The sequence below is a fragment of the Bubalus kerabau genome, chromosome 12, assembly GCF_029407905.1.
Source record: "Bubalus kerabau isolate K-KA32 ecotype Philippines breed swamp buffalo chromosome 12, PCC_UOA_SB_1v2, whole genome shotgun sequence".
Classification (NCBI taxonomy): Eukaryota; Metazoa; Chordata; class Mammalia; order Artiodactyla; family Bovidae; genus Bubalus; species Bubalus kerabau.
The window spans coordinates 69,246,255-69,270,949 of record NC_073635.1 but is presented as its reverse complement, the minus strand read 5'-3'; the positions used below and the strand labels follow the sequence as shown (position 1 = coordinate 69,270,949).

Here is a 24,695-nt window from a genome sequence, read left to right as displayed (position 1 = left end):
AATGACTCCACTTACCCCTTCACATTGGCACTTCCTGGATAGGCCTTTGTGTTGTAAGTACTTTTGATTTTTATAGAGAGAAATGTTGAGATTACTTATTATGAGGTCAAATGCTACCAATTTAATCTTACAGCTTCTACACTGTAGATGGATATTAACCAAAATGATAATTTATAACAGTGACTAATAAAAGTATTTTCATAACCAGAAACCCTTGAGATCTGAGTTTATATGACATAATCAGATGTGGTTCAAGTGTTTATGACCTTAAGGCTTTTATCTGTTAATTTTACATCAAGATAATTGGCAAAGCAACATTAACAGCACTAACAATTACAGGTATATAAATTGTTTATACTGCTATAAATTGTATTGAAAACAGTCAGGCAGTATTTCTTGGAAATTATGAGCTTTTCATTTTTGTAGCAAAATTTGATGTCTGAAACACATTAAAAATCATGTTTACTATATTTATGGTTGTAATCTCCAAGTAAATTGCTTCATTGATAGATATTTGGTCCCCTGACACACATTTAAATGGATCAAAGAGTGACTATTTCTAAGGATTTCAACTTTTAAAAGACACACAAAAAAGAAAAAAAAAGTAGTAATATTGATTTGGAGCCTTTTGGCAAGGTATTTTCAAGCAGAAAACTTTACATAAAAGGAACATTCATAATAAAGTTACACTGTATCATAATTGAATAAATAACTAAAGTAGATGAATAAGAAATGTGCTATTGTAATTATATCTCTGGAAGACATTGTAACTTAGTCTTCAAATTAATATTTCAGAAGAAATATGGAGTTGAAAATTTGGTCATTGGATGAGTGGATTAATAGTGATAAGACTTCTTAAATAACCTCATTCTTGACCTAAAAGGAAGATCTCATTACTTTTCAATATTCTAATTAAGATCAGGAGCAGATATAAGGCTGAGATGACTTTTACAGCCAACTTTTTCAGAATCCCATCAAGTCTTCTGAAGAATAACCTTGGTAACAGAAAGTGGCGACGATGACCATCAATCTGGGGGACTCACCAGCCGGTCCAAGCTCGTGCCCGCAGCAGTGGTTGGTCTTTCCTCAGGATTGTAAGGCCTGAATCGTGTATTAAAATTTTCAGGAGCTGAGCGAGCAGATCTGAGAGCTGGAGCAGGTTTGGGTTGGCCACATCCCTGAAACACCTGGAAGAACCATTGAAAGATTAGGAAGTCACACAAGGAGTTTCTTCCTAGAGCATTCAGTGCACTGGCTTCCACATTTTGTATGGAACTCTTATCTCCAAAAACACTCTGACTCTGAAACCTAAACAAATACAAACACCAGTAAAACAGAATTACCCCATCAGAGTGACTGACTTATAACCTGACTCTCATTTTCAACATATACAGTCAATCCTCATTACTTATGGATTCTGTTTTTGTGAATTTGCCGACAGTTGACCCTCTCCTGGTTTTGATCCCTGGGTTGGGAATATCCCTTGAAGAAGGGAATGGCAACCTATTCCAGTATTCTTGCCTAGGAAATCCCATGGATAGAGGAGCCTGGCAGGCTACAGTCTACGGGGTTGTAAACAGTTGGATGTGACTGAGTGACTACACTTTCACTTTAAACTGATCCTCTCTATATCTATGGGCTTCCCTGTGGCTCAGTTGGGGAAAAATCTGCCTGCAATACGGGAGACCTCGGTTTGATCCCTGGGTTGGGAAAATCCCCTGGAGAAGGGAAAGGCTACCCACTCCAGTATTCTGGCCTGGAGAATTCCATGGACTGTTTAGTCCATGGGGTTGCAAAGCGTCAGACACAACTGAATGACTTTCACTTCACTTCTCCATATCCATGGGTTTCGAATCTGCAAATTCAACCAACCTCAGATCAAATTTGATTTTGAGATCTACAGGGGCTCCTGGAACTAATCTCCTGAAGATAGTGAGGGAAGACTGTACTGATTAAAATTAATTTGTAACCCTCCGAATAAAAATTCAAACATGTCTGCAGACATCGGCAGAGAGGCCAAGTTCATCTTTCCAGCTGAAGCAGTCTAACAAGGCAAAGCTCTGCCTTCTTGTTTCAGCTCTTAAACTATAAATGTAAACTCTTAAATCATCTCGTTGGTGATATATTTAATGCCACATTTTTTGTGTGTGCTTTATTAATACTTGGTGATTTCCCTTTTTAACACAGCCCCCAACTATAGTGTTGAAGTTCTGTCTAGTTCCTAAGGATATGATATGCTCTATGGAGAAAACCGTGTTTTAGATAAACTTCATTCAGGTATGAGTTATGGTACACTTGACTATAAATTCAATGTTAATGAATCAATAATATGTATCAAATAAGGTGTTTTTCAGGAGAGACACATGAAACAAGGTTATATGCATTGACTGGTTGGTGAAAATGTGACAGAAAGCTTGAATGAGAGGTTGAGTGGGATGGATTGGGGTTCTGGGATTGACATACATACACCACTATGTATAAAATAGATAACTAATGAAAATTTACTGCGTAGAACAGAAACTCCACTCAGTACCCTGTGTGACCTAAATGGGAAGGAAATCCAAAAAGGAGGGGATATACATGTATGTATAGTTGATTTACTTTGCCATATAACAGACATTAACACAATATAAAGCACTATAAAGCAACTATACTCCAATTAAAAAAAAAAGCTGTAGGAACTTAACCCTGTATTTCTCGTAGGAGCAATGGTTCAGTATTTGCTAATTCAGGGTCTGCGGTAACTTAGAGAACATAACTATGCAAACAATGAGAATTGACTATATTAAACATGGAATGATTTCTGGATCAAAGAAACGTCCCAGATATTTTCATGTCCTTGAATTTGTCATTCAAGAAACATTTGTTTGGGATTCTTGTTACTGATACAAAAGTATCTCATGAATAGTGAGCCTGTGTGCTCAGTTATGTCTGACTCTTTGCAACCCCATGGACTATAACCTGCCAGGTTCCTCTGTCCATGGGATTCTCCAGGCAAGAATACTGGAATGGGTTGCCATTTCCTTCTCCAGGGGATCTTCCTGACCCAGGGCTCGAACTTGAGTCTCCTGAATTGGCAGGCGGATTCTTTACCATTGAGCCACCTGGGAAGCCCCTCATTTATAACATATAAAACCAAATAACTTGAGTGTCTCCTCTTTGAATAATGAAAACCTTTACTGGAAGAATTCTTTGAAAACATTCTCTTGAGCCACAGTGAAGAAATAGGACAAGCAAACGTGGATAAATTCCCTAGAATGACAGATCCATCTAATTTTGTTGTTGACAGCTGTTCATGTCACAATTAGGCTTGCCATGGGAAATCAAACATTCTATTGTAATGATCTCAGGGACCAAGCTGCTAGTTCTTTTCCACAGTGATTTCACTTGGGGTGCTGTGGGAATACCTCCTTTGCTAGTTTTAGAAGCTTTGTACTCTCTGCTGGTTATCCAGAGATAATCCCTTTGCCAGGATTACAGGAAATCTAGTCACATTTCCAGGAAGTTTTGATGCAGTTGAACTTTGCCTTTCTTTCTACACAGGAGATGGTTCTACCCTGGACTCTTTCTTTAGTAAGCTCTTCGGGACTATTTATGTCATCCAATTCTTAATGCACACGGGTGTGTTGAGAATGCATTCCTTCTGGTTTCGTTATTTGATTCTGTGTTGTTTAACTCTAAAATACAAGTTTTTCATTAGGCATTTTATGGGATTTCACTGAAGTACACAGAGGGCTCCTGGGTGTCATTCCCAATGACAAATTCCAACTTGAGACACAATTCATTTAGTTGTTCCATGAGAGCTGACTTCCCCTTTGTTGTATTAAAAAATTCTTCTTCCACTCAGCACTTTCAGAGCGGGCGCACTTTGTCTCGGCTTTCTTGGAAACTGGTCTTAACACGCTATTGATTCTTCTTTTCTCACAGTTTCTGAAGCTGATGGTGTAAACTGGAGTGATAAAGATAGTGGGCCTCTTTCTCCCTAGTGCTAAATCACTTCCCAGCAGCAAGGTCATGGCTGATGGAGGGCATTAACATTTCCAAAGCTCCAGGGTTCAGTTGAGTGTGCTATTTTGGATCGCTTTGAAAATGACAGCTGACTTTTAAAAAGTAGAAAGCCTAGGGCAAAACAATATAAATGGCCTTGCTGAGATTTCTTGAAGCTGCTGCATGTAAAGAGTTAACAGACCTTCTTAATTTGCCCTTGGGAAGAGGCCGGCTCACTGGTTTAAGTTAAATCAAAGGAACAAGAAATGCCCTGGAAGAATATTAGTGCCCCAAGGGAGATATTTCATTGTAACAGAAAACTTTACCACTTTTTGGATTTTTTTTTGAAAGTGCTAATTATGATAATAGAATGTGGGTAAGTCAATATAGTTTTCTGCTCGTAGCTTTCTGTTAATAAAGCAGGTTTGGAATTTGAAGATGATTTCAATGCAGAAATTGCTGGGTCTACGATCTATGATCCAAAGTGAAGAAGATAAAGACTTCTAATCATTATGGAAACAACACCTAACCCCATAATAAGGTGAAGACCCATGTAGAAATCTGTCACAATATGTAAAGATATGAATCATGAAGGGCCTTCAATGCAGATTCTAGTATACCCTTCAGTTCAGTTCAGTCACTCAGTAGTGTCCAAGTCTTTGCAGTCCGGACTGCAGCACACCAGGCTTCCCTGTCCATCACCAACTCCCGGAGCTTGCTCAAACACACACACACAAAGGAGATCATAGCATCAGCTCACCTTGTCCTTGTTAGAGAATGATTTAAAATACCTTGATTCTCATGCAGAGAATGTACCTTAAACAACACATATCCGTCAAAGAACTTAGATGGCCTATAAAATGAAAATGAATAACTTCGTTGTTACTACATGCAATCGGTTAGCTAGACAAATATTTTTAAAATGTGGGTTTCATGAGGTGGTTGACAAAAGGGATTCAGAACATTTGGACTCTCTCTGGCAATTTTCTGAGTGTGCTATAGCAGCAGGCTAGGTAAAATTCTATGGCTCCTGAAGTTCAGGGCTATATTACTACCAAGGAACAATGAGCCTTATTCTTCTTGTTCTGGGTGCCCCAGTATTTTGTATTTTGAATAAGGGTAGAAACAGATGAGGAATAATGTGGGGCTAAGGGTCTTCAGTTAAAAGTCTGTAGATCATGTCACCCCCCAAGGAATGGTCAGAATTAGAGATGCAGATTTGGGTTATTAGCCTAAAGATGGTATTTAAAATCCTAAAGCTGGCTGTACTCACCAAGGCTAGGTATCCAGACAGGTGGCTGGAAGGGCTGAAGACAGCCCAGGGTCAAGTCAACATTCAGAGGACCTCCTTGAACCTTAGTTTCTTCCTCTGACAAATGGGAATAATATTATTTACCACACAGACAGACTGTGAGGATAAAATGCAATAACACCTAAGGCAGGAAAACAGAAGCCAATGTCTGGAAAAATAAGTACTCAATACTAATTAGCTAATTATATCATTCTGTGATTGGTTCTTTCTAGTTCCATTTTCTGAATAAGGAGACTCAAGGGGGGAAAACGCCTGGACTGATGTTTCTTCAATGTCTTCCACAAAAAATTATTTCCTGGGCTGCTAACAGCTGTTACATAAGCAATGGATTCCATGCGTCAATGTTAAATGAGGTGCCTTAGCAGGGCTTCATCAGGCTAATATGTGTTCTGACTCATCCAAAGGGAGATGCTCATTTGTAGTGTTTTCCAAAACTATCTGGCCAAGAGTTCTCCAGGAAGTCCTCACAAGGTGTTCCAGGGAACATACCGGGACATGCTGGGAAGTCTGCTCTGATTAGCCAAGAGGAGAATTGATTCAGATGTAACTGCATTTAACTAGAGGTCTTCATGAAGCCATTTCCCCCCTCCACTACCTTTAATTTGAGAGAAGAAATACTGTTTTCAGACACTAAATTCTTCTCCTCACAATAGAAATTTCCAGAGGATATGGCTGCAGGCTAAGCCATCTCATTGTAGAACAAATCATTAGCTTTGCTCCTCAAACAAATAGAATCATTATTATCTCCTGCCTAGCTCCCTCCAAGGGATGTTGAAAGGGAAAATTAGATCATTCGGAAAAGTATTTGGAAGCCCCAGTGTAGACAGATGCTACAGATGTACAAAGGAATTATCCTTCCCATGAGGCAGACTCATGAAACCTGTGGATTTCAGGAAGATATCTGGCTTGGGAATCCTCTCTCTTAAGAGGATTACTAAGATAACATCTCTGAAGTATGTTGGTATTCTGAGATGAGAGAAGTCGACATTAAAGATAGAAAGTGCTGAAAGATGAGGCATTTTATTGTTTGGGAAAACAAGAGAGAGGGGTGTGGTGAGAACAGGTTGGAGGGCTGTTTTAGGGCTCTAAGTACAAGTATTTTTCCTTGAAGATATTGCAGCATCTTAACATATTTCTTTAAAATAACAACATGGTTTATATTTTTAGAGGTGTCCATAGCTTTATACTGCTCTGTCTCCTTTATCTTCTGCAGGTTGGTCATACATTCACCAAACTCATTACTGGCAACTGAGAAGCAACAGCTGTACACCAGCCCTGTTGCAGTCCCCGAGTTTTTTTTTGTTTTTTTTTTTTTTTATCTTCTAAGTTTCTACTCAGTGGAATTTTTATTCTGGTAGGAAGAATGTTGCTATTCCCATAACCATTTTGAAATTTGCAAATAGATAACTAATCGTGTAGATTAGTAGAGGTGACAGTCCATGCTACCTAGATTTAATTGGACTTGATGTTTTGAGAGTAAATGATGCTTTACTTACTTATTAGATTCTAATTTACATTAGAGTGTTAATGAATGAACTATTTGTTAGATGGCCACTTGGGGAATTCAAATCTATCCCATTTGTTCCCAAGGAAACAGAAGCTAACATATTTTATGGACTCTACATATATTTTGCACAAATGTGGTCACAATTTTCTTGAGAGACAAGTAGAAGAGGAAGATCACCAATAAGAGTCTAAAAGCTTGGAGTCCTGGTTTCAGTCTTCCTTTTTACACTTGTGTGATCCAGGATGTAAAGAAGAAGGCTGCTGTGAAGATACAGTGATACAATGCTTAGAAAAGATGCCAAAGCAGTGATGTAAAGAGATGTATAATTATTTTACTGAAGTTATCTGTAATTAAATACAACAACGAGTGTACACACACTCAGCTGCTCACTCATGTCCTATTCTTTTGGGACCCAAAGACTGTAGTGTTCCAGGCTCCTCTGACCATGGAATTCTCCAGGTAAGAATACTGGAGTGGGTTGCCATTTCCTTCAGGCGATCTTCTGACCCAGGCTTCTGAGCCAGGCTTAGAACCCATGTCTCCTACTTGGCAGGCAGATTCTTTACCACTGAGCCACCTGGGAATCTATAATTAAATAGGACAATCAGTTCAGTTCAGTTCAGTTCAGTCGCTCAGTTGTGTCCGACTCTTTGCGACCTCTTTGCCAGGCCTCCCTGTCCATCACCAACTCCTGGAGTTCACTCAAACTCATGTCCATTGAGTCAGTGATGCCATCCAGCCATCTCATCCTCTGTCGTCCCCTTCTCCTCCTGCCCCCCAACCCTCCCAGCATCAGAGTCTTTTCTAGTGAGTCAACTCTTTGCATGAGGTGGCCAAAGTACTGGAGTTTCAGCTTTAGCATCAGTCCTTCCAATGAGCACCCAGGACTGATCTCCTTTAGGATGGACTGGTTAGATCATTTTGCAGTCCAAGGGACTCTCAAGAGTCTTCTCCAATACCGCAGTTCAAAAGCATCCATTCTTCAGCACTCAGCTTTCCTCACAGTCCAACTCTCACATCCATACATGACTACTGGAAAAGCCATAGCCTTGACTAGACGGACCTTTGTTGGCAAAGTGATATCTCTGCTTTTCAATATACTATCTAGGTTGGTCATAACTTTTCTTCCAAGGAGTAAGCGTCTTTTAATTTCATGGCTGCAGTCACCATCTGCAGTGATTTTGGAGCCCCCCAAAATAAAGTCTGACACTGTTCCCACTGTTTCCCCATCTATCTGCCATGAAGTGATGGGACCAGATGCCACGGTTTTAGTTTTCTGAATGTTGAGCTTTAAGCCAACTTTTTCACTCTCCTCTTTCACTTTCATCAACAGGCTTTTTAGTTCCTCTTCACTTTTTGTCATAAGGGTGGTGTCATCTGCATATCTGAGGTTTTGATATTTCTCCCGGCAATCTTGATTCCAGCTTGTACTTCCTCCAGCCCAGCGTTTCTCATCAGGTACTCTGCATATAAGTTAAATAAGCAGGGTGACAATATACAGCCTTGACATACTCCTTTTCCTATTTGGAACCAGTCTGTTGTTCCACGTCCAGTTCTAACTGTTGCTTCCTGACCTGCATACAGGTTTCTCAAGAGGCAGATCAGGTGGTCTGGTATTCCCATGTCTTTCAGAATTTTCCACAGTTTATTGTGATCCACACAGTCAAAGGCTTTGGCATAGTCAATAAAGCAGAAATAGATGTTTTTCTGGAACTCTCTTCCTTTTTCTATGATCCAGCGGATGTTGGCAACTTGATCTCTGGTTCCTCTGCCTTTTCTAAAACCAGCTTGAACATCTGGAAGTTCACATAGTATGTGTTTTAAAAAATCAGAAATGAAAGCTTATAAATAAATAAAAATGTTAGTTATAATCTCTGCCTTTGCAAACATTTATTGAAGGTAGTTATTAAGTAGATTTCTGTAATGAGAAAGAGAAGACAGGAAAGGAAAGAGAAATAATATTGAGTGTCTGTGATGGAGCAGATTCAGGCCTATGTTTTTCATATACTATCTCAGCAATCAATTATCTCAAAATCAAAGTTGAAGCTTTCTTCCTTAGGATTCAGAAAATACAATGAATGGTGCATCCACATTTTACAAAAGATATTTTCCTTCCTCCATTTACTGTGCCAACTTAAAGCAAAACCAAATGACCAACTTGGTTAAACTGATAGCTAGAACTAAAAAATCTGGTTTCTTTTCTTCTTTATGTCTTTTAAAAACTGAAATATAGCTGTGCCAATCTCTGCTGTACGCAAAATGACTTGGTTTATACACATATACATTCTTTTTTAAAATACTCTTTTCCATGATGGTTTATCCTTGAGATTGGATATCAGTTCCCGGACTATAAGGTAAGACCTTATTATTTAAAAAAAGCTGGTTTCTTTTTCATCTGATGATACTCACTGTGCCTCATGGGACAATTAGAGAATGGAAGACTTTGTGTATAAAATAGGCTTGGCTCGGACTGTTGGTGTTCGAGCGGAGAGCAAGTCTTCTGGCAAGAATGGGCTCACATCTCAGGCAGTGGCTGCTTCCCTGTCCTATGAAAGCCATACCCAGCAGTGCCCGTACAGAGTTCTGTCACAGCCCTGTTACCAATTGTCCAGGCTCAGCTCAGAGCTGGGGGCTCTTTCTCAAAGTACAAGTGAAACGTGAAGACTGAAATGGGTCTTGAGGGGACGTCCACAGGTCATCAGTCAATAGATGTAAGTTAAAATATTTTTAAAAAGCCATTTCATTAGTAGTAGCAAGGAGAGCTCCACTATCGCTGTGATACGAAACTAAATTGACACCTGGACTCTCATTTTTGCACTTTTTTTTTCTGGTTCCTCACAACAATCTGCTAATATTCTAAGAAACGCTTTCCTGAATATAAACTTAAAACTTGTTCAAAATGACATTTTAAAGATATAAAATCAGTATATTCATCATATAAACATTTTAAAACATCAGCATTAAAAAATTTTTTTGTTTTTCTACTTTTATTAGTGTGCCAATTTTAGTGATGGATTGCTTTTCCAGAAAATAGGCTTTCAGCCTATGACTCCGAACATTCTCTCTCTTCTTTCCTCTCCCCTCCCCGCTCCCCCTACTTCTTCTTTCCTTCTCTTCCTCTTTTTTGTCCTCTAGTCTCTGATTCATGCTTTTCTTTCCTTAAAGATTGATTACAGTGGTCGCTTGGCCAAGCTCTCTGGCAAACTCAAAGTCCCTGCATGGGTTCAGGATTCTGTGTAGACAACTCTGGGTTGGAGTGAATCAAGTCAAGTCATCAGTTTCAGTTTTGGCTGCTTTTCATTCATTGGCTTCGATTTTCAAAAGCCAGTGATCATGTCAGTTTCAAGGTTTTAAACATTTACTTCTGATGCTTACGCAGCTTGCTTGCAGAATATCTGTCAGATGGGTTACATACCTCTTAAAATCGTTTCTTCAATAAAAGCAAATTCGTTCCATTTGCCGGGGAAGATAATTTTTTTTCCCCTGGAAGATTTGCATTCCTTCAACAACAGAACACCTTGCTATTTCCTCCCACATGGTGAATAGGGAGGAGTGACAAGGAACTTAACAAAGTGTATTTTGAATGCAGGGAGAAAAAAAAATGAACTCTGTTGGATTTGCTAAATGATTATTTCATATGTTCTTTGCTTATAAGGTTTACAGCAATTATTTAAAATCACTTTGCAGAATTTGGATAAGTGTGTACATGTCAATAACCAGGCTCTTTATCATTCATTCAAACTACCATTCAACAAATATTCGTAGAGTGTCATGAAGGCCAGACTTAGGTGCTAGGGATGTGCCAACTGGACACATCCCTGATATCATGAGGGTTCTGACAAGGAATCCGGTAATTACAGTAGAATGTAATGAATGCAATGGGAACACCCACAAGAGGCAGCTAAACCAAGACCAGAGAGTCTGAGAAAGCATCCTAGGAGAGCAGTGATGTGCTGGAATAGGCTCTTACTGGCTCACAAGACCACTAGTTAAAATTTTTAGGAATTTTGCAATCCAGTCATTAAATAGAGTGATTATGATGTTAACTTGTATAAACTTAAAATGATATAAATTATATTAAAACAAAGGCAATGCATACTAAAAAAGCATTTGTGTTAGATGCTCAGTTGTATCTGACTCTTAGTGAACCCACAGACTGTAGCACGCCAGGCTCCTCTGTCCATGGGACTCTCCAGGTGAGGATACTTGTGTGGGTTGCCATGCCCTCCACCAGGGGATCTTCCCGTCCCAGAGATCGAACCTGAATCTTCTGCATTGCCGGCAGAGTCTTTATTGTCTGAGCCACCAAAAAGCATTCCTTTGTAGCTATTTTACCATTATCTGTGCTCTCGCGGTTTTGTACGCCAAGTGTATCTGTAAGGAGGAAACATTCCACTGTGGTGTGCAACTCTGTGTTCAGTTGACATCATGTTAGTAGCTTGAAATTTACACCCTCAGGAACTGGCAAACACTCTCAACAAGCATGTTTTCTGCACAGAAATTTGTTGTGCAAACACTTCCCAGTATACCACTGAATCTTGCCAGGGAAGTGAAGAAATAGTTGGAATATATGCCTGGTGAATGCTGCATATTTGGGGTGGGGGGATGGAGAGGGCTAGGAAGAATGCTCCAGGATGAGGAACAGCATAGACCAAAGCTTAGAGATGAGAGAGGCTGTTGAACCCGAGCAACAGAGCCCAGACCATTTTCTACATCTGGTGCACATAGAGGTTCTCTTACCTACTAGACTAAGGCTTCTATTAGGACTCAGGTTCTGGTGTTGACCATATTCATTATCACATCCACAGCGTCTTGCGCTGTGCTTGGCAGATAATCGGTGCTCAGTAATTTAAGGTGGGACGCGTGGTGAGGGTGGACCCAGAGAGAGGGGCAGGTTGAGGATTACAGGGTTTTGGAACACGTCTGGGCTTTATTCGAATGGCAACAGGGAGCCATGGGAAGATATTAAACAAGGGAGTAATGTGATCACATTTGCATTTTCAGCATCTCTTCTGGCTACAGCGTGGGGAATGGATTGGAGTGTGGAAAAGCCAGAGGCAGAGAATTAATTAGGAGACTATAATCTGTGTGTGAGATGATAAAATTAGGGGAGCTGCTGTGGATGGATTCAAAAGATATTTGGAATGGCTATTTAGAGGGTTTCAAGGGAGTTTCATTATGGATTGATTGTGAGGGTGAAGGGGGATGGGGAGTTGAGGAGTCACTCAGGGTCTGGCTAGGTAGGACATAGGAACGGGAGAGGGGGGCATTTTCTGGGATGGAAACCCCACGGAGGGACGGGACCATGGGGGGACGATGAGCTGGGTCTTAGACATGTGTGTTTGAGGTTGTGGGTGACAGTGTGCAGCAGACAGCTGGATAGACAGGTGTAATCAGGAGAGTAACCTGGGCTGGAGACTTGGGATGAAAATTCCTACAGCTGGCTACAGAGGCTACCGTTGCCGCTGTAGCCAACCCAGAAAACTGTGTCCAAGATGTTTCAAATTTTAAGAATTCTGTTAGCCACCCCTGAGAACCCCATGATTTTTTTTTTTTAAAAACTGTGTGTCATTTATAGATTATATGTATTAATACAGAAATGATCAGCTATTTGACTGATATTTGAGATAAAGTCTGGGATAATAGGGTGTTTCCCTGGTGGCTCAGATGGTAAAGAGTCTGCCTGCAATGCAGGAGACCTGGGTTCGATCACTGGGTCAGGAAGATAACTGGAGAAGGGAATGGCAACACATTCCAGTACTCTTGCCTGGAGAATCCCATGAACAGAGGAACCTGGCAGGCTCTAGTCCATGAGGTCACAAAGAGTCAGACACAACTGAGTGACTAACCCACACTCTGGGACAATAAGGGCTTTCCAGGTGGCACTAGTGGTAAATAACCTGCCTGCCAATGCAGGAGACATAAGAGACGTGGGTTTGATCCCTGGGTTGGGAAGATCCCCTGGAGGAGGGCACAGCAACCCACTCAGGTATTCTTGCCTGGAGAATCCTGTGGATAGAGGAGCCAGGTGGGCTATGGTCCATAGGATCGTAAAGTGTGGGACATGACTGAAGTGACTTAGCACGCACACATGCTGGGACAATTAGGAGGTGAATTAAAAAAGAGGTATAAAATGTGTTAGAAGAAAAAGACCTACAGAAAGCCATGTATAGTTCCAAGTTTTCTGGCAGAACAAGTTGCTATAACCTCACAGAGGCAGCTGTTTTACACGTTTAAACACAGACTGGCTGAGGCAATGATTCTATCAAGATCAAACCAGACTACATAGACCCGAGTAGAAGGAAAGTCGGAGAAGGCAATGGCACCCCACTCCAGTACTTTTGCCTAGAAAATCCCATGGATGGAGGAGCCTGGTAGGCTGCAGTCCATGGGGTCGCTAGAGTTTCGGACACGACTAGGCGACTTCACTTTCACTTTTCACTTTCATGCATTGGAGAAGGAAATGGCAACCCACTCCAGTGTTCTTGCCTGGAGAATCCCAGGGACGGGGAAGCCTGGTGGGCTGCCGTCTATGGGGTCGCACAGAGTCGGACACGACTGAAGTGACTCAGCAGCAGCAGAAGGAAAGTGCTAAGAGCTGAGGATAACTGTGTATCTGTGGAATGGGGCAGAGCCAACTGAAATTCCTCTAATGCAGTAATCTGCTGCCCATGGAAAGCATGGTTCTAAGGAAGCAGTTTCTCCTCTTTAAAGGCAGAGGAGGCTGGAAGAAGATTGTCTTTCAGTAAAGCAAGAGGCCATCTTGCTCTAAGAACACATCCAGTGTTAAAAACTGCGTGAGTTTCAATCACCTACTCTGGAGTAGACTTCATTAAATGTAATCTTCTCATCTTTTGCCCTGAAGTTAAAGGGAAAGAAAATCTTAAGATAAATCTCTAAAGGTTAGAGATAGTCACAAGTTTCCCTTTATCATCAAAAGGAGAAGAAACATCTTTTTTGTTTTTTTTTCCAAACACCTTTCATGGAAAGAAAGTTAAAAGTAGTTTGTTTTGGATGCATTTACTATAAATGAATCATATGCATTTTTTTTCCAAATCTTCATTTTACTTTATAAAAATGATGTCTCCCCCTCCCCCTGACACCCTGTATCTAGCATTTAAATAACATAGCTCTGTTATCCAGTCATGCTACAAACAGGAAAGGAACAGATTCTGGTTTTCTGTAGTGAAATGAAGAAATCAAAGAACCAAAGATGTTTCAAGGTCAAATCACTGCTTCTTGGTGGAATATTATTAAAGTAAGTGAGGGCTGGCAGGCAGAATATGAGCTTTGAAATTTGAATAAACAGAAAAAACATTCAGAATCTAGAAACCATTGAGAGTGTGCTCTTTTCTTTTCAAAACAGAACTAAAGTGGGAATAGAAATAGAGCTCAAAGCTTTATAAAGAGTAGGGCCATGTGCTTTTTACTTGGAGATCAGGCACATGTCAAGTGAATAGGCCAGTTATCTTCTTCAGAATAAGAATAAGGTGATGGTAGGCTGAGGTCACTAATATTCCTCTAAAAAAAACCTTTACTCCACCCACAGGCACAGACAGGAGTTGGGTTGCTGCTCCTGCCTTGATCCAGTCCATTCTTCCCTCAAGCCCATTTTCCTTCAAAGGCCTTGTTGATTTGATGTTTGTTCAGTGCCAGGTGCCATGTCTCAGGCTATGCAGAAATATATGTCCCTTTCCATGGAGTCCCTGCCATTGAAAGTAACGCCAAGCGTGAGTGGATTTAAATGCAGGTTTGTGACTCTTCTGATCATCAGTGCTAGGGACAAGCTCACAGACCATGATGCATAAGGTGAAACCACAATCAAAGTTCTTTAGAATGTATATATCATTTTCAACACTTATTATTTTCAAAAATAACAATGAAAATACTTAATTTTGATGAGTGGTTTTGATTTTACATATTCCACACTAAGCATTTTACATGAACATATCATTTCACCCTCAAACAACTTTATGAGCAGATCCAACTAGCATCTCATTTTTAATATAACTTAATTGAGTTTATACAGATAAATAATTTGCCCCAAGTCACACAACTAGTAAAAACCAGACCCCAGGTTGGTCTGATGTCAAAATCTGATGCTATTTTAAAGATACAAGACTAACTTTAAATATATTTGAAGGTATTTTCTATTCCCTTATTGTTGAGGTCTTTCTGACATTACACTTTCATGTTCTGAATTCAACCTAGCAAAAAATGTACTGTGGCTTCCATGTGTAAAATGACATGTTAGAATGACTTTCTGGAGAATGTAAGAGTGAGTAAAATAATTATAATCCTGGGAAGGAGAAGATAAATATACAAATAATCATAACAGAAGGAATAATGTGCCCACTGCCTTAAGAAACACACACGTACTACAGGGGCTCAAAGAAAGGAAACTGCTATTGGGATAAAATATACTTACTTAGACTAAATCTAATCAATGTTCTTGTATCTGAAGGAAGATATGTTTTTCCATGTGAACTCCCAAGATATTATTTATATCTGAATGCTTTAAAAGGAAAAAGACCCAGAGAAAAGAAAAATATCTGGATGCCAAAAAAACCTAGTTAATACTGAAGAGACAATGTTCATAAAGCTCTAAACTGATAGAGCTAGAAAGAGAACATTTAGATGAACCCCTTTCTTTACAGATGAGGAAACTAAGACCCATTAGCTCAAGGCAGAAAGTATTATATTCTCCTTTCTGTTCTCTTAGGTTTTTTCATCTTCATCTGAGCTGTAGATTCAGAAAGAATTGTCAGGAGAAAATTAAGTAACTGAAGGCCATGCTGCTCTTCTGTAATAGATTCTGGCCTGGTCTGTACTAAGTATTAATTGAATGGATGGTTTCAATTGGAATTTAATAAGTCTCCCTTCTTAATTTAGATTGTATCTGACAAACCAATCCTTTCCTGGATTACATTTGAAATTATTCCTAATACAGTTAAATTATATAGAGTGAGATCAGCTTCATCTTTCTTGATAGGAGAGGAAAGAGATTATCAACACATCTGAAATTCACAGGCAGAGACTCAGCAAGTTTTGTTCTCCTTTCCTTTGGAGAATTTTCTCAAACCTGTAAAGTACAGAGCTCCTTTGATTTGTGTGGGTAAAGAAGTGGTGGGATAATGAGGACCCTTTCTTGTCTTTGATAAAGACTGTGAACTTAGTGAATGTAAGAAGTGTTGGCTGGAGCTTGAAGAACTAGCAACTTGTGTTTCTCTTCAGTAGGTTTCCCTATTAATCAGAAATACTCGTCATTTGCATCATCATTAGTAGCAGGCTTCTGGCAACAGCCTTCCCTTAGATGGCTGGTTCCTCCAATGCTGCAGTGCATCTGGTCCTGGTGGGGAGATTCATACTGAGAAAACTGTGGCATGCTGGGATAATCTGTTTCTTTGGATCAGACAGTTCTAGGCTGTGATCCCAGCTCTGTTACTTCTTAGATGCCTGACCTCAGATAAGCAACTTAATCTCTCTAAACATAACATTCTGTACTTATACAACGAGGAAATGAATACTCTACAAGATTGCAGAGGACTTTAAATAAATACATAAGGCATCTAAGAAGAGACTGATGTTTGTGCAGAGAATTTGTTTTGTCCTCTACTATGGCCACCTGATGGGGAGAGCTGACTCATTTGAAAAGACCCTGATGCTGGGAAAGATTGAGGGCAGGAGAAGGGGACGATAGAGGATGAGATGCTTGGATGGCATCACCGACACAATGGACATGGGTTTGGGTGGACTCTGGGAGTTGGTGATGGAAGGGAGGCCTGGCGTGCTGCAATTCATGGGGTTTCAAAGAGTCAGACACGACTGAGCGACTGAACTGAACTGATATTTCTTGTGCCTGGTACATGAAGGGTGTCTATTGAATGAAGTATAGTAGGGGCCCAACCAACAGTAACTATGATGATTGTCAATGTTACTAAGTGATTATTTGTACAAAAAACGGAACCAAGTAAAGTTTTAATATCTTAATGTCCCTAGTCTTATACACACACACACACACACACACACACACACACATATAAACAATATTATATGTTAATATGGGGCTTCCTTATATAATTATAAGTAACATATACAACATAATATTATGTAAAGGATACACAAGAGTTTGAAATAAATGCCATAATGTTATTACCAAACTATTGTACTTGATTATAGAACTTGGAATAGCCAATGTATAGCCATGAAAGGATGCTTTCTCCCTGGAAGAAAAGCTATGACAAATCTAGACAGTGTATTAAGAAGCAGAGGCATCACTCTGCTGACAATGTCTGTATAGTCAAAGCTATGGTTTTTCCAGTAGTCATGTGTGGATGTGAGAGTTGGACCACAAAGAAGGTTGAGCCCCAAAGAATTGATGCTTTTGAACTGTGGTGCTGGAGAACATTCTTGAGAGTCCCTTGGACAGCAAGGAGATCAAACCAGTCAATCCTAAAGGAAATCAACCCTGAATATTCATTGGAAGGACTGATGTTGAAGCTCCAATACTTTGGCCACCTGATGCAAAGAGCTGACTAATTGGAAAAGACCCTGATGCTAGGAAAGCTTGAGAGTGGGAGTGAAGGGGGCAACAAGGATAAGATGGTGGGATGGCATCACTGACTCAATGGACAAGAGTTTGTGCAAACTCTGGGAGATGGCAAAAGACTGGGAAGCCTGGCATGTTGCATTCCATGGGGTCACGAAGAGCTGGACACAATCTTAGCAACTGAACAGTAACAAAGAACCAATGTATTTTTTGAAAGGAATGTCCATGTGCCTTATCCCCAAACAGCTTCGCTGTGGGCTAAATGGGAGAGGAAAAAGGATATGACTATGCCTTTAAAAACAGATCTAAAACAAGATTTGAGTCTGAACAGACATGGTGACAATAGATATTTTTATTAATCTGTAATTTCACTAATTCAGGATCTCACTGATTAGGTACAAAAATTTAGTTGTTTCTATACCTGAAACTTACATAATATTGTATATCAACTGTAACTCAATAAAAAATGAGCTATTCCCTCCTATATATATATGATGAGGACTACTGCATTAGAGGAGGGCTTCCCTGGTGGCTCAGATGGTAAACAATCTGCCTGCAATGCAGGAGACCTAGGTTCAGTCCCTGGGTCAGGAAGATCCCCTGGAGAAGGGAATGGCTACCCACTCCAGTATTCTTGCCTGGAGAATCCTATGGACAGAGAAGTCTGAAGTGTCCATGGGGCTGCAAAGAGTCAGACATGACTGAGCAACTAACACACACACACACACACACACTGCAATACAGGAGAATTTCATATATGAAACTAATGTGTTTATCTTTGCCTTCAGATAGAAGGGAGAAAAAGAAGAATTTCATATTTTGTACTATTAACACCCTAGGAAGAGTTGGAAGCATGAATAATGAGGCTAATAAGAGAAATATTTCATTAGTCTTTAGCATGTTGAGAAGTTTTAGGTATAGTTGCAAAGGGAATCAGAGAGAAAGGTAGAAAACTTGAATCCTCCTGGCTTTGCTGCCTCTGTTTCCTTACTGTCTTGGGCAGGTTTTTACTGAAAGCTACTGAACTTTCCTTTAATACTTGATCTATTCAGCAAATGTTTGCTGAATCCTGCCCTTGTGTGGGATTGGCTTTTTAGGAACCTACATCATTAAAATGCAATGATGAGCAACGTGGTCTCTGGAGTCAGCCACTCCTCTGTGTACTCCTTCACACACCGTGTGACCTTTATAAGTTCCCTAACTTTTCTTAGCCTTAGATTGTGTTATCTGGAAAATAAGGGAGAAGACCTATCTCATTGCAAGCATTGTTATAAATATTACATAATATACACCATGTAATGCACAGTAGAGTCCTGGCAGTAAGTGTTCAACAAATACGAGCTGCCAGCTATAAACACTGCTGCTTTACGTAACGAGACTCTAGGAATGACTTGCATGAGTAACTGCTGTAATAAGGTGAATGATTTTCCAAGGAGAAGTTGCCAGTCAAACCTGGAGTAAGAAGTGATTTTAATCTGTAAGCTTCACAGCTCTCAGGGTGTCTGGCCCTTGCATTTAGGAAAGAGACCAGAAGCTCTCTATCAGAAATTAACCTAGTCACTGGTTATGTGAATGCTCCATCCAAAGACTGGAAATTCAGAATTTCCAATTTGACAGGACTGTTTATCAAAAATGACTGAGGGTTCTTTGGCAAAAGGAAAAATTTAGCCATCTGGTTCTGTTCCTAGCGAGAATGTAGATTTTAGACTTGAGATCATGCATAATTACATGAATTTGGCTTATATGGAAAATGAAACTACATGTTTCCGAATTCCATTGCCTTGAAGAAATGAAACCTTTTTCAGAACATGTCCACTCCATCAGCAGATCCTGTTGGTGTTTCCTGCTAAATTTGTCCAAATTTCAGCCACTTACTCACCCTCCCCTCCACTATATTAAAAGTTGGCTTTGGTCCTTTCTCCATACTGTCCTCGAGATCAGACGCCACCTCCCACTCCTCTTTCCTGCAGAGCTTAGCTTAGCTTAGCTGTCCTCCTCTTGTTTTTTCTTTCTAACTCGCTCCATCTCTTTTTCTCTACATCAAGACTGTGTGACTCTGGGCGCGCAAGCGCTCAGTCATGTCTGACTCTTTGCAACCACAGACTGTAGCCTGCCAGGTTCCTCTGTCCATGGGATTCTCCAGACAAGAAAACTGAAGCGGATTGCCATTTCCTTCTTCAGGGGATCGTCCCAGTCCAGGGATTGACGTGTATCTCCTGCATTGCAGGCAGATCCTTTACCGTCTGAACCACCAAATGAACTTACTTACAAAACAGAAAGAGACTCACAGACTTAGAGGAATGAACTTATGGTTGCTGGGGGGAAGGGATAGTTAGGGAGTTTGGGATGAATATGTATGCACTGCTACATTTAAAATGGATAACCAACAAGGACCTACTCCAACAGGGAACTCTGCTCAATGTTATGTGGCAGCCTGGATGGGAGGGGAGTTTGGGGGAGAATGCATACATGTATATGTATGACTGAGTCCCTTTGCTGTTCAACTGAAATTATCATAACATTGTTAATTGGCTATACCCCAATACAAAATTTTAAAAAGTTAAAAAAAATAACATTAGTTGGTTTCTAGGCAATAGATTTGAGAGGGATAGATAACTGCTTCCCACCCACCCCCTCCCCCGACAGGAAAGAAAGAAAATAGATTTTCATGGAACTCCCAAATATGCTATTTTTTCAATAGGTGATAGAACTTTGGAGCATTCTTCTTTTTTTCTCTTACACAGGTTAACACAAGCTCCCAGTTAGTGCTCAGTTCAGTTCAGTCGCTCAGTCATGTCCGACTCTTTGTGACCCCACAAATCGCAGCACGCCAGACCTCCCTGTCCATCACCACCTCCTGGAGTTTACTCAAACTCATGTCCATTGCGGAGAAGGCAATGGCACCCCACTCCAGTACTCTTGCCTGGAAAATCCCATGGACGGAGGAGCCTGGTAGGCTGCAGTCCATGGGGTCGCTAAGAGTTGGACACAACTGAGTGACTTCACTTTCATGCATTGGAGAAGGAAATGGCAACCCACTTCAGTGTTCTTGCCTGGAGAATCCCAGGGATGGTGGAGCCTAATGGGCTGCCGTCTATGGGGTCGCACAGAGTCGGACATGACTGAGCGACTTAGCAGCAGCAGCAGCAGCATGTCTATTGAGTAGGTGATGCTATCCAGCCATCTCATCCTCTGTCATCCCCTTCTCCTACTGCCCCCAATCCCTCCCAGCATCAGAGTCTTTTCCAATGAGTCAACTCTTCGCATGAGGTGGCCAAAGTACTGGAGTTTCAGCTTTAGCATCAGTCCTTCCATAGAACACCCAGGACTGATCTCCTTTAGAATGGTCTGGTTGGCTAGTGGTGAAGAACTCGCCTGCCAATGCAAGAGATATAAGAGATGTGGATTCAATCCCTCTTGGGAAAGATCCCCTGGAGAAGGAAATGGTAACCCACTCCAGTATTCTAGCCTGGAGAATCCACGGACACAGGAGCCTGGCAGGATACAGTCCATGGGGTCACGAAGAGTCAGACATGACTGAAGTGACTGAGCACAGACGCAACCGAAGCGCACTAAAACCTGGAAGTTAGGATTATGAAACTCTCAGCCCCTCTCATCTTTCAAAGAGAGAGAAAGGGGCCCAGGCCAGATTTTTTCTCACCCTATTTTCTACCAGTGCTCCCTGAAAAGTCCAAAGCTAGTTTGATTCACACTCAGCCAAGGAGACCTCGTCAGATTCCATGGGTTTCTTTCTGCTCTGCAATTTTTCCCCACCACCTCTCTCTTTCTCCTTGATTACATTTGAAATCTTTTTCACAAAGGAGTTTAAATACTGAAGAGAGTTAGTATTTGCAGCTCTTTGTCTGATATATTTTTGTATGAATGACTTTCAGTTAAAACGCAATCACTCCATCATCAGCTTTAAAGGACAGATGCAGTTTTGGGTAGTGTTTCAGAACAGGGAGACTGGTAAAAACGAACAGAAGGGCATTGTGTGGTCATCAGTGTGGATAAAAGGGGTGATAAAGGAAAGGCTGGAGACTCATTTCCAACTTTAAAATTTTGCTTATGGTGGGTCCTATTTGTTTTCAACTGGGTGGGGATAAATACAAATTATGCACTTCCATTTCCTGGGTATTGTAAGTAGTGCTGCAATGACCACTGGGGTGCACATATCTTTTCGAATTATGGTTTTCTCTGAATATATGCCCTTGAGTGGGATTGCTGGGTCATATGGTTGCTATACTTTTAGTTTTTTAAGGAACCTCTATACTGTTCTCTGAGGGCTTCTCAGGTGGCTCAGTAGTAAAGAACCTGCCCTACAGTGCAGAAGACACAGGAGACACGGATTTGATCCCTGGATAGGGAAGATCCCCTGGAGAAGGAAATGGCAACCCACTCCAATATTCTTACCTGGAAAAGCCTATGGACAGAGGAGCTTGGCGGGCTATAGTCCAGGGGGGTTGCAGAGAGTCGGACATAACTGAGCACACACAGGCACACACACATACACACTCGTACACACACACACACCCTCACACACACACACACACGCATACTGTTCTCCATAGTGGCTATATCAGGTTCAATTCCCACCGACAGTGTAGGAGGGTTTCCTTTTCTCCACACCCTCTCCAGCATTTATTGTTTGTAGATTTTTTGATAATGACCATTCTGACTGATATATAAGATGATAGATACCTCATTCTCATTTTGATTTGCATTTCTCTAATAATGAGTATTGTTGAGCATCTTTTCAGGTGTCTACTGGCCTGTATATCTTCTTTGGAGGAATGTCTATTTAGATCTTCCACCCACTTTTTGATTGGGTTATTTGTTTCTTTTTTATATTGAGCTGTATAAGCTGTTTATATATTTTGGAGATTAATCCCTTGTCAGTTGCTTTTATAATTTTTTGCAAATATCTTTGAAAATATTTTGCAAATATTTTCTCCCATTCTCAGGGCATGGAAGCAACTTAAATGTCCATCAACAGAGAAATAGATAAAAAAGAGGTGGTACTTATATACAGCGGTATATTACTCAGCCATAAGAAAGAACAAAAAAATGCACGAAATAATAAAAACGAAATAATGCCATTTGTGGCATCATGGATGGACCTAGAGACTGTCATGCTGAGTAAAGTAAGTCAGACAGAGAACGACAAATATCATATGATATCACTTATATGTGGATTCTGAAAAAATTGACAAGTGAACTTATCTACAAATCAGAAATAGAGTGGCAGATGTAGAAAACAAACTTCTGGTTACCAGGAGGTAAGAGGGGGAGTGATAAATTAGAAAATTGGGATAGACATATACATAATACTATATATAAAATAAATAACTAATAAGGACCTACTGTAGAACATAGGGAACTCTACTCAATACTTTATAATGGCTTATATGGAAAAAGAATTTTAAAAAGAGCAGATATATGCATGTATATGACTGATTCACTTGGCTGCACCTGAAATGAACACAACATTGTAAATCAACTCTACTCCAATAAAATGTTTCTAAAAATTTTAAAAATTGTGCACTTGGTATTTATGTTCTGCAGCTGAAAATCCAGAATCTGTCTTGTTTGATTTATAAAAACTTACTATTTTTTAAAAATGTGTGTTTGACTTTATACAAAGCGGCATTTTCCTCTGACGATTCATTAATGAGGGTTACATTATCGTCTTAAAAAAGCAAGTCAGATGGAATGCTTAATAATTTACGAGTGAACGTAGGGAACATTTGCCTGGTTTGCACAGCTGAGGACATAATTAGAAGTTCCTAGAGAGAGAGAATAGGGTGAGGGTGTGCAGAAATCACAACCATTAAAAAGCAACTTTTCCCCAAATTGCTCACAAATGTGAGGGATTAGTCAATATACTTGGGGCTCTCTAAAACTTTTTAGCAGCCAATAATTTCTTCATGATTGAGGAACTGCAAAGGAAAGGCTTATTTCCTTTCTTAATGCCATTTTGTTAGACAATTTTAATGAAGTAGCGAATTTGTCATGCGACAGGAAAAGCTCATGGACAACATATTAGAGTTTGCAATCCCAGTTGACGTATCTAGTTACTTCGTTTTTAGGTGACTACCCTTTGCTTATTAGATAAATGACTAAGGCAAATACCTTTGCAGACACTTGCATGCTGTTTTCCTGCATGTTCATAATGGCTTCAGAGATCTTGACGTCTATTGGGTCCATGACCGACTCAATGTTGAATGGTCCTTCCAGTCGCTCTGCCACCAAGAGCATGGCATCTGTTAAAATATAGGAACATGATTGATTTGAGAACTGGGAACTCCAGCTTCTAACCTGTATTGCAACACTTCCCACATGACTGGCTGAAAAATGATCACTCATTCAAATTTGGTATTCACTTTTACATAGTTCAAAATGGAATGGATGACTCAGTCTTAAAAGAGTATTGTATTTCACTTGAAGGTTTAAAACTATTTTACAAGTATAGAACCTGGCCCCAAAATGAGAAAGTAAGTTCAAATTAAAAGAGTTGAATATACCTAGCTCTTTCAAGTAAAGTTTAAAAAAAATTAGATCAGGTTCAAAAGTGGAGTTAATCTCTTTTCTTCTGGAGTATGGAGAACATGGAGATTATTGAAGTGTAAATTTGAGAGTCTGGAGGATGTTCAAATGTCAAGACTCAAGCATAACTAGGTGGAGGAAGCATTGCTAGATTTTCCAAGAACAGACTTGTCCCTACTTGGTGGTGTCACTCTATCTAGCATGCCCTGTTTTTAACACCTTGTTACACTTTAGGAATAGAGAAACTTCTCTTCCTTGGTTTTTCTCCAGTCAAGAATATTGGAGTGGGTAGCCATTCCCTTCTCTGGGGGATCTTCCCAACCCAGGGATTGAACCTGGGTTTCCTGCATTGCAGGCTGATTCTTTACTGTCTGAACCACCAGGGAAGTCTCTGGTTTTTCACATTCAAGGCTTATTACTGTGTCTATCACATTGTAAGCTTTCAAAAATGCCTATGAAATGATACTGAACTGAAGTACAGCTTGGGAAGATTTAGTTTTCTGGAGAAGATCGTCACAATGATAAGGAGGTGAGAGTTATAAAATAGGAGTGAGTTGCTCTGGGTTCCCAACCTGCCACTAACACCCGGATGACTGTGGGAGAAATCTCTAGCTCACTGGGCCAAAGATTAGTGAAGTGTATAAAGGGACCTAGGATGAGGACTCTCCCAGTGTCTATAATGAGTGATCCCGTAATAATAATAAGTGATAAGGAGGACCATTCCTTTGCCACTGCAAATTGGCCCAGTTTGGTAACCAGCATAGTTTGCTAACTTGTCTCCATCAGGACTGTGG

General features: G+C 40.3%; 1 protein-coding gene across 1 annotated transcript in view; it reads right to left on the bottom strand.

The window, feature by feature from the left end:
- GPC6 (glypican 6) overlaps window positions 1-24,695 on the bottom strand; it is a 1,245,321-nt gene that overhangs the window by 97,728 nt on the left and 1,122,898 nt on the right. The window contains exons 5-6 of the mRNA XM_055542775.1: window positions 23,488-23,618; window positions 1,044-1,187 (exon numbers count right to left, since the gene is read on the bottom strand). Coding sequence (XP_055398750.1) covers window positions 1,044-1,187; window positions 23,488-23,618 — 275 coding nt within the window. The remainder of the gene's footprint in view (window positions 1-1,043; window positions 1,188-23,487; window positions 23,619-24,695) is intronic.